The sequence below is a fragment of the Meles meles genome, chromosome 1 (genome assembly GCF_922984935.1).
Source record: "Meles meles chromosome 1, mMelMel3.1 paternal haplotype, whole genome shotgun sequence".
Taxonomy (NCBI): Eukaryota; Metazoa; Chordata; class Mammalia; order Carnivora; family Mustelidae; genus Meles; species Meles meles.
The window spans coordinates 184,002,731-184,013,552 of NC_060066.1; the positions used below are offsets into that span (position 1 = coordinate 184,002,731).

Here is a 10,822-nt window from a genome sequence, read left to right on the forward strand (position 1 = left end):
CAAAGGGACTCCTGCATGGACCCCCTTGCACTAATCTCGAGAAGGAGACTTGGTAAAGGGGATGTCTTAACTTCCTAAATTTTAAAATCACTTTGCAAAGTCACTGTTTAGCCTCAGAGTAATTCAATTCAGTTCAATTCCCCATCCATGGAAAAACGTACCATGGGCTGCACACGCTTATTCTGTATCCAGGGCCAGGAATTAGATCGGGTCTTGAACTGTAGTTAGCTGCTAACCAGCTGGATGGCACTGAGTATCTTTGAGCGTTGGGTCCTTCATTAGTAAAACGAAAGGGTCAGGATGGATGATCTTAAAGGCTTTCCCAGCTCTCACCCTCAATAATTTGCGAATGGGAAATGTCATTAATATCAGTAACTATTTCTGCATTTCAAAGCCAGTAAGTTCTAGAGTTTACTCCAGAGGAATACTTGGCTCAGCAAATTGCCAAGGCTTTTCTACAGTTACCTGGGTAGAAGAAACTGGGAAATAGAGCGTATACCTTTATTCACTCAAAAAAATATTCAGAGTGCCTATTACTGCAAGACCCTGTTCGAGTCACGATTACAGCACTGAACAAGCAAAGGAGCTCACTCTTTGCACAGAGCTTACATCCTTGGGCTTCAATTAACCCACCCCCATGACAAATAAATCTCATCACTGCTTTGGATGGCAGAAAGAGTGATCTGATAGGTTTGTTTTATGTGTCATGAATTGTGTCTGGGTATCTCTGAATTAACAAAAGATTAAAACTCCTTCAAAAAATGCCTGTCTGCAGTTACTCCAGCAACTATATTTTCTCGTAGTTTAGAAAGAAGTAACTTCTGGTTTGCAAAGAGACAGAGATACATTCACACATGAATTCCTGTAAAATTTAAGACACTAAACAAAAGGGTTTAAGGGGTTTTCCTGCAGAAAAAGAATCAATTTTCTTTCTCTAGGACTGATTCTTTAAAATGGTTTGTTTTAAAAATTTTTTTAAAAACCTCCATGCCCAACACAGTACTCAAACTCACGACCCCCCAAGATCAAGAGTTGCATGTTCTACCAACTGAGCCAGCCAGGCGCTCCTCAAGTGGGGTTTTAGACACAGAACAGAGAGAATTCCCTACTCCTTCACAGAATGCCGGATGGGTCTACAACAGAAATTTGATGTGGAACTTCAACTGCTGTATCTCAAAAAAGGCATCTTTACACGCTGCAAAATAAATCAATAAAATGAAGAGCAAACAAACTAACACTGGGAGTAGAAAGATGTATATCCTAGATCCAGATTAGTAAAAGATAACGTAATTCCACTGAACAATTTTAGAGCTGGAACAAACTTAACCCTTCGTTTTATATAAACAAGAAACCTGAGGTTCAAAGACATGATGTGACTTCGTCAAGGCAAAGCCAAGATATTTGTTAGCAGCAAAGCTGTGCTAAGAATCCAGATTTGCAGACTGCTAGTTCTGGAATCCAGTTCTACATTAACTAACTGTAAGTTTTAGCAAATCAAGAATCTACAGACAGTACCCCTTACAGATGACACACTGTTTTAGACTAAACGTATGACACCTAAAGCTTGTAGTATATTTATCAGGGGGGCTATACAGTCTGATATTACTCATGAAGGGTTTAGATAAATTTATGGATAAAACACCTAGAACAGATACCTTAGACACAGGACATATTCGAAACCCCTTTAAGTCACCTGTTCAGAAAGGGAAAGCAATCCCTTTCCTCTGCTAAAGAAAAGTAACAAATTATAAGCTTATTTAACCAGGTATGGTGAAATAATAAGAATGATGTCCCCAAAAGCACCCTGAACTGGGCCCAAATTCCCCCCGCCCCCAGTCCCACATCTGATCCCCAGTGAAGTAGCTGGCTTACTTCCAGAGTAGAGGCTGAAGCCACTCAAACTGCAGGTTAGAGGGGGTTCCTAAACCAATGGTTCCAGGAGGAGACTGCTTGCATTAAAAATAATTAAGAATATCTAAAACACATAGTTAACCTTTTGAGGTCAGGGTCACAGATGATAACCATGTCTTACTCAAAAATGTCTCTTGGACACAGCAGAGGAGAAATATGAGTCCAGAATGGTCTGGACCTGAAATCTTGGCTTTTCTGGAATCAGAATTCAACACTTTTAGGAAGGAGGATGAATTTTTAAAAACCCATCAACGGTCTACTCTCCCACTTACACACTCAAGAGGGGAGTCCAGTCGTAAATCTCTCCCCCTATGTAGGTACCTAGTTTGGGAATGATATTCCACAGTGCATTACTCATGCTTACACACTCCTGCAAAACTTTTAAAAACATTCATTGTAATGGCAATTTCGTAAATGTGGTGAGGGTTTTCTATAAAGCTATCCTGACAGGGTACGAATGTGAGCAGAATTTGCAAATACGCGGTTTGCAGCTTGATTTTCCTCGGACCTCCAGGCGGCTTCAGGCGAATTCGAGTTCCTCTCAAAACAAAGTCCCCTAAGTACGCGGAATCCCGTTCTCAAATCTTGGCCTCAGGGCGGACGGCGGTGGTCAAAGGAAGCTCTCAAGGTTAGGTGCTTTCTCTAACCCAAGGAGGGCTCGCGGGAGAGGGCTGCTGGTCTGGGGGACCCGAAGGAGACTTGGCTAGAGGAGGCCCGGGTGCGCGCGCCCACCAGCCGACTCCCGAGGACCCCGGCGCGCCTCCCCGCCCTCCCGGGGCCCGCCTCGCTCACCGAGGTGGCCGCCGACGACTGTGACGGCGATCTGGTCCATGAGCACCGCCCGGAAGCGCACGTCCTGCTCAGAGCAGCGCTGCCGGAGGGCGCGCAGGATCTGCACCTGCGGGTAGTCTTCGCGGATGCGCCGGTCCGTCAGGAACCAGAGCTGGGAGCACATGGCGGCCAGGGCGGCGGCGCCCGGCGCGGCGCGCGGGCCCCTTCGACGCCCCGGGCCGCTCGCTCGGGCTGGCGGGCGGCCGGCCGGCCGGCGTCAGGGGCGAGCGCGCGCCGCGGCTCCGCTCCCGCCGGTGCGCCAGGCGCCTCTGCAGCCCTGACCCAGCGAATCTGCCCGGCCACTCAGCGCCGCCGCCGGCCCCCGCCAGCCAATCAGCGCGCGGCGGCGGGCCCGGGCCGGCCGCGCGGCCAGCTGCAGAGGCGGCCTCGGCGGGCGGCGCCCGGGGAGGGGCGGCGGGGCCCCGGGCCTGCGGCGGCAGGGGGAGGGGCGGCGGGCGGGGCTCTGGGCCTCGGGAAGCCCTCGGGCCGCGGGCGGGGGGTGGTGTGGCCGCCGGAGGGCATCCCCGGCCCCGCCCGGGACCCCCCCGGTGGGCGTGGCGCCGCCGGCCTGGGTGGGGCGGCGGGAGCGGTAGGGGCCGGGGCGGCGTCCCGCGGGGCGGAGAGGATGTCCCGACTCCCGGACTAAGGATGCGCTGCGGGATGCGTCCGGAAGGCGGTCGCGAGCATCCGGGGCCGAGGGCACCGGTGACCCCCGGCAGAGTTCGGAACAGGGCCTCGGGGACGTCCCAAGGGGGCTTCTGGGGCCTGGCGAAGGTCACCCGGCTAGGCCCCCGGTTGGATCGTGGCTTTGGAATTGTCGGCGGAAATCCTGGCCTGGAGCTGGGGGTGGGGATTGAGGGGAGTTGGGTTTTAGCCGCCTCCCATTCGGATCGTTTGAAGGTGCATTTCTCAGGGTCTCAGATATTCTTACACTGGACAGCACCTCCTAGTTTGCGGTGGCTCCGGGCCTCAGAACCTCAATATGATGAAAACGGGTCTAAGACTTCTTTTAGACAGACCACTGCCTGGTCTTCCCCCACCATCGTACCACTGAGTCATCTTTAAATACCGTCCTTGGTCCTAACCAATTGCAAATTCTGCCTGCAAACAATGTTTGAAGCCAGATCCTTTCTAAATAACTGCAAGACTGAAGTTAGCCATCTTTAAGATTGCATTTACTCTTCCAGCTCATGAAAATATGTCGGGGGGGGGGGGCGGTTAAGAAAGCAAGAGTAATTTCAATGCAGGCCCAGCAGTGACAACTTAGAAACTCATTTTAAGATGTCTCAGGTAAAGTATAAGCTTCACTGTAAATATTAGGCAAATGTGTGCGTTTACCCACTGGATATGCCTTTGGAAAAGTTATATTTAAATGGCATTTCAAAAATTAATTGTTTAAGTATCCCCATATATTTTCTTAAAGTATCAACAAACTAGTAACCTATAGATTAGTATCTTCCAAAACTATCTTCTTTTTTTTTTTTTTTAAGATTTTATTTATTTAATTTAGGGGTGTCTGAGTGCCTGGGTCGGTTAAGTATCTGCTTTCAGCTCAGGTCATGATCTCCGGGTCCTGGGAACCAGCCCCACATCAGTGTCCCTGCTCTACAGGGTGTTTGCTTCTCCCTCTTCCCCTACAGCTCCCCCTGCTGTGCTCTCTTTCTCTGTATCAGATTTTTAAAAATCTTTTTTTTAAGATTTTATTTATTTATCTTAGAGACTGAACACCAGCGCATGAGTGAAGGGAGGGGCAGAGGGAGAGAGAAAGAATTTCAAGCAGATTCCACCTGAGCATGGAGCTCATGGTGGGGGGAGGTGGGGAACCAACCAAAGATTGTGACCTGAACTGAAATCAAGATCCCTGCACTCAACTGACTGAGCCTCCCAGGCGCCCTCAAAACTATCTCCTAACCACGGATCACCCTGGGCACTAGAGACTCCATCTGCTACATTGACCATTTCCTTGGTACTTCACGGTGTTCATTTTGTTGACCCTGGTGCTCCCTATGGGGCTTTCCCAGTACCACACGTAAGATGTCTATGAGAGGATGAACAATAGTTTGCTGGAACTGTCGGGTCCGTTATCAAAGGAAGGAGACTGAGACAAAGTGAAAGTTATGTAAAGCTTTATTTTATGCCAAGCATTAGAAGTCAGACTGACTGGTCAGGGCCGCCTCCGAAGAGAGCGACCCCCCTTGGTCTTACAGGCTAGTTTTTATAGGGCACAACCACAGACCTTTACATATGTGGCTTTGGCTGATTGGATGTTTCCACCTGTCTGGCCTTGTTTTAGATGTGTGTTTTAGTAATAGTTACCTGGAACCGATATAAACAAAATGGCCTTGTTTTAGGTGTGTGTTTTAGCAACAGTTACCTGGAACTGATATCAATAACTGTTGAGGCATTTATTAAACAACAAAATGTCTACCTAGGCAACATGGAGTCACTATGGCTAAGTAGGCCCAGGCAGGCTCTAGGGGTTTAACAGGTTTTAACGTGGAATCGACCCCAACATTCCCCCCTTTTCTTTGGAGACTAGTCAGTTCTTTGATGTCTCCTGAACTGCAAGCAAACCAGGCTCCGGTGGGGGCCTTAAGGAAGTTAGCGAAGACAGTAGGGACTATTATGGTCCATTGGGCTGTTTTAGGCTGATGAGGTGTTTCCTGGCTGCTGCTGAGTAGGAACCAGGTTAAAAGTGACCAAGTTATGAAATCCTTTTGAGGTTTAGTTTTAGTCCACAGTTGGTGGGGTCCACCAGCAGTGGTTCCCATTTGGGGAGGGGGGGTTGTTCTTGCTTTCAGCTCGTTTGGTGTGACACGTGAATCCAGGTCCTGATGTCTTTTACTTTTACTGCCGTGGGGTGCTCAGGATGACAGTGAATGGTCCCTTTTAGCGAGGCTTGAAGTTTTTATTCAGTGGCAGTGTATCCAAACGAAGTCTTTGGGTTGGTAAGGATGTGGTTCCATCTCCGTCTCCGTCATAGGCAGCTTGGATCCCTGAGTGGACTCTTTTTAAGACAGACTCTAGTGCCTGCAGTGACTGGAGTACAGACTGATCAGTCATTTCCGCTAGGGCAACCTCTTATAGCCATGGGCAGAGTAGAGGGGGTCTCCTGAACATTATTTTAAATGGGGTAACCTTGTTTAAATAGGGTGTACATCGTGCCCTAAGGAGGGCGAAGGCAAGGAGATCCACCCATCCACCACCAGTTTCCAGAATTAACTTTGTCAAGGTCTCTTTAAGAGTCTGGTTTATTTTTTTCTACTTGTCCAGAATTCTGGGGCCAGTAGGCACAGTATAGTTTCCAATTAGTGCCCATGGCCTTGACCAATGCCTGTGAGACTGAACTCACAAATGCAGGGCTGTTGTTTGACCCGATCACGAGAGGCAACCCAAACCTAGGAATTTTTTTTTTTTTTTTAGTAGTTTTTTTTGGCTACTATTTCTGCCATCTCATGTTTGGTGGAAAAAGTCTCTACCCAGCCTGAAAAGGTATCTATAAAAACTAACATATATTTGTGTTCAATGGGTTCTGTTAATTATCCCTACAGAATATTAGGTAAGATCATCTAAATGAGCTATTGTGTAACTTTTCTGAATTTTACTTCAAGTTGTCTAGTTTATGTGAACAAGCATTTAAAGACAACAAAATCTAGAACTTAATATCCACAAAGGTGTGTTACTGAAACATAATCTTTCTTTCTAAAATAACCCCCATTTTCAGAGATAGCCAAATCAAGACTAATTTATTTGAAAAACAAGTCCAGTTTTAACAAACTTGGCCTAATTATTTACATAAGCTCAGCAAGAACAGTGAGTGATCATATAGATCTTTTAGAATCTGCTTTGCTGGAACTTTTTATAAGGAATCTCTAGGCTGAACTTTTAGTAGCCTCTCCGGGCCAGAAGCCAAGTCACATACTTGCCATCAGACATGCCTGCGATACCTGTCAATTTGGGCGAATTTCTCTTCCTGAGGTCCCCAAAGTATCCTACCAGGAAGTGACATTTTTTACTCACCTGGTGAGGCTGCTGGGAACTCTGTAAACAAGGTATCAGGCCAACAGTTTCAAAGGGCTTTACAGCTCCAGGTTTTATAAAGTCAACCTTAGTTTCTTTAAGCCGTCTGGTCATATCTGAGTCTTTCTCAAATATGATATTCCAGTCAAAGTCTTGGTAAAATAACCAGCATTTCTAATGGTGTCCTGTGACAGGAGAACAGATTCTTATTAAATTTATGCAAATGACTGATTGCCATGGAAGAAGAATACTTACTAAGACTTTAGGAGCTTCAGAGGGTTCAGATAGAGAGAAAAGTTGAATGCCTTGATTCGTATACAAATGAATACTTTTGCATCTCTGTAGGTTACAGATAACTTAAGAAAAAGTTTTCCGAGTCTGGAAGAGTAAACATCAGTTCATCTAGTCCCATGTTACTATTCTGGTTTAGTCTGAATGCAGCTTTTACTTAGTTCTGGAAATTCTTACCCATTTTAGTTCAAGGATTTTTAACATATCAAATACCTGTATTTGTCCTGAAAGTCCTTTATGTGAATCTCCTTTAAGGTAAAACTTACTTTACAAGAGAATTAAAACAATTATAAGTGACAAAAACTCAGAATAGATATGGTTTTACGATTTAACTGGCAAGAAAATCGGGTTACTTCTGTGACCATAACATTTCAATAATTACAATATCAAGTGATGACCTTATCAAAAGGTTAAAACTTTAGGAAATGCATAGAATTTTTATAATAGTTACAGCATTTACCCAAATGTAACCCAAGCACACGTAGAGTTAACCTGGGCAAAATGAGAGTTTTCTTAGCAGAAATGAAGGGAGAAAAGATGTTAGAAGACCAAACCACAGTGCTTAATATAGATGGTAATAGGGTGAACATGCCCGGTAAGTTAGGCTGTGGTAACTAATGACCTCAAAGTGACTAATAACAAGAAAGTGTTTTTTTGTTATTGTTGTTGTTGTTGTTTTTCTTGAAATACCCTACATGTTCATGGCGGTCAGCTTGACTACATTCTAGTTTGTCTTCATGCTGTGACCCAGGCTTATCAGGTGACCCTTACCCGGGATAATGTTGGTCTCATGAAAGAAAAGTGATCATGGTGAATGACACAATGGCTCTTCATACCTCTGCCTGGAACTGATACATTTTCTTGGTCAGAACAGGTTCACCCGGCCAACTCTGACATTCACAGAGAAGGACCACAAACTTTTGTGAACCACCATAACCAAAAACAGAGTCTGCCATACTCAAGGGCCAGGAATTGTCAAACCCTGCTCTGCTTACCGTCTCTCCTCTCCTAAGGGTTCCCAAGGGGACTATACATGAGAAAGAAATTGGAATTGAAACCAAAGGATCATTTTATTCATACCTGAACTAGCACCCAATAACCTCTAGAATGGAACTCTGCCAGAAGATGAGGTTGAATGACATAGCGTAGGTTTCAGGCTGCTTCCTAATTCCCTGGTCCCCTTCCACCCTCTACATTTTGGGGCCAGGATGTGTGGGCGTGCCTGCAGAAAGAGGAGAGGAGATGATCAGATCTGTGAAGCAGACCAGATTTACTCTTCTAAGTATGTCCTGGAGACTGAGCTGGGCCTATTCAGCAGGAAATGGGGAGCAAGGCAACACAGGGCCATGTGACCTCTCAACTCAAAGTGATCCCAGCTGCATAAAATGTGCATTCATTGATATCCTGGGTTCTGACCAATCCGATTAACAAGTTCTTCCTTCTGAGGGAAACCATTAAGAAGACAGGACATGGGGCGCCTAGGTGGCTCAGTGGGTTAAGTCTCTGCCTTCTGCTCAGGTCATGATCTCAGGTTCCTGGGATTGAGCCCCACATCCGGCTCTCTGCTCAGCGGGGAGCCTGTTTCCCCCTCTCTGCCACTCTGCCTACTTGTGATCTCTCTTTCTCTGTGTCAAATAAATAAATAAAATCTTTTTAAAAATTTAAAAAAAAAAAAAGAAGACATGGCAGAAGAGAAGTGAATTCCTTCCTATGTTCCACATTCTCAATTCTGTTCTCTCTTACTATGTTAGGAAGAGGAATGGAAAAGTCCACTAGGCATCATCTATTTGCCTTCTCATCTGGACTGTAAGCCTCTTCTTAAGAACTGGGGCCAATGCATCATGATGCCATGTATCATTGTTTCTATGTGTAGTAGGTACTCAGGTATCTGTTGATAATAGTGATGACTGTCATTAAGAGACATCATTGCGATTTCAGTTGACAAAACTGTGGTCAATTACAGATATACAGTTGGCCTGTGTGTGTGGTTGTTGTGGTTGTTGTTGTTGTTGTTTTTAGATTTTATTTGTTTATTTGGCAGAGAGAGAACACAAGCAGGGAGAGCAGCAGGCAGGAGGAGAAGCGGTTCCTCACTGAGCAAGGAGCCCAATGTGGGACTTGATCCCACGACCCTGAGATAATAACCTGAGCCGAAGGGAGATGCTTAACCGACTGAGCCACCCAGATGTCCTTACAGTTGGCCTTTGAGTAACATGAGAGTTAGAGATGCCAACCCTTTGCACAATTACAAGTCCATATGTAATTTTTGACTCCCTAAAAACTTTACTAATAGCCTTCTATTGACCAGAAGTCTTACTGATAATGTAAACAACAGATATTTTGCATATTTTGTGTATTTTCTGCAATATTCTTACAATTAAGTAAGCCAGAGAAAAGAAAGTATTATTAAGAAAATCAAAAGGAGGGATGCCTAGGTGACTCAGTCGGTTGAGCGTCTGACTCTTGACCTCAGGGTCATGAGTTCAAACCCCGTGTTCAAGGCAACTTAAAAAAATCAAAAGGGCAGGAAAATACATTTATAGTACTATATTATATTTATTGAAACAAATCCATGTATAAATAGACACATACCATTCAAGTCTATTGTTCAAGGGTCAAGTGTACCAGGTCTTGTAACCCGGGATTCTGGGGCTGTATTTCTCATCTTACTTCTAACCTTCAGTACATATTGGCACAAAAGGGTATTGAGATGTGGGTCTGGACAATGGAAAGAAAGTGATAGTCTTCATAAATATTACATATGACCCTGAGCAGATGAATGTGCCAAGTATATAGAAGATCAAAATGCAATTGATCTCAGTAAATTAGAGAAATGGTCATTGGCAGATTAAAATGCACCAGGGAGCAAAAGAAGAATCATACACTGAAAGAACTGGCCTGGCAGAAATGTGGCCAAAGAGAGCTGATAGATGTGGAAAACCGGTAACAGAATGAACAGAAAAATAGCAGGATATATTAACAGAAGGCTATGTAGCCAAATTCATCTTCACATCCCTGGGACCTTGCATAGCGCCTGGCACACGGTGGACATTGCTTAATACATATTGAAAAAAAAATGTGTGATTTTGCCTTTGGTCAGATTGTCCATGCTGTTCCCTTTCTCTGAAAAGCCTCTGCATGACCAATTCTTATCCATTCTTCAAGGCTCAGCTCAAATGCAACTCCCGTCATGTTGCCTTTCTTCAATTCACCCTACCCTCAGCTAGAGGAAAGCTCTTTGTTTCTGAATTTTCATAATCAATTAATATGTGCTAGCAATGAGTAAGTGTTCCAGTAATGGGCACTGGGTCATTACTGGGTGAATGGTAACTCAGATTAAGACAGTCCAGGATACATAATTGCAAACAACAGAATTAATGACTAACAGAAGGTATCTGAAATTCTAGAACCATTAATCACCAGCTTTGACTCTCACTTTTTGTGTTCTGGTTTCTTCTCTCTTTGCTGTATGTAATCCAGACGTCAGCGTTCCCCTCATCCTCTCACTCAGACTCACCCCCTTATGCCCTCTCATACCAACAAGACAGAATTTGCTGAAGGGGAGACATGATTTATATCATGTAGGCTGCAGGGACTGAAGACCCCCTAGGACATACCTCTTTCTCTCTGCTTCTGCCATAGGGGTCTCTTCCCATCCCCCCACCATGCGCCCCGCCATCAGCCACCAGCCTTGCTGCTCTTCACCACGGCCACCCCCAGCCCTCGCCCTCTGCAAATTCCTCAACCCTTCATGACGCAGAGAAATGCC

At 45.3% G+C, this 10,822-nt stretch overlaps 1 protein-coding gene across 1 annotated transcript in view; it reads right to left on the reverse strand.

Moving 5' to 3' along the window:
• The window catches only part of RIMKLA (ribosomal modification protein rimK like family member A), a 33,287-nt gene extending 30,312 nt beyond the window's left edge, over positions 1-2,975 (reverse strand). The window contains exon 1 of the mRNA XM_046028169.1: positions 2,704-2,975. Within this exon, the coding sequence (XP_045884125.1) occupies positions 2,704-2,866 (163 nt within the window). The 5' untranslated portion in view covers positions 2,867-2,975. The remainder of the gene's footprint in view (positions 1-2,703) is intronic.
• Positions 2,976-10,822: the final 7,847 nt, after the last annotated feature.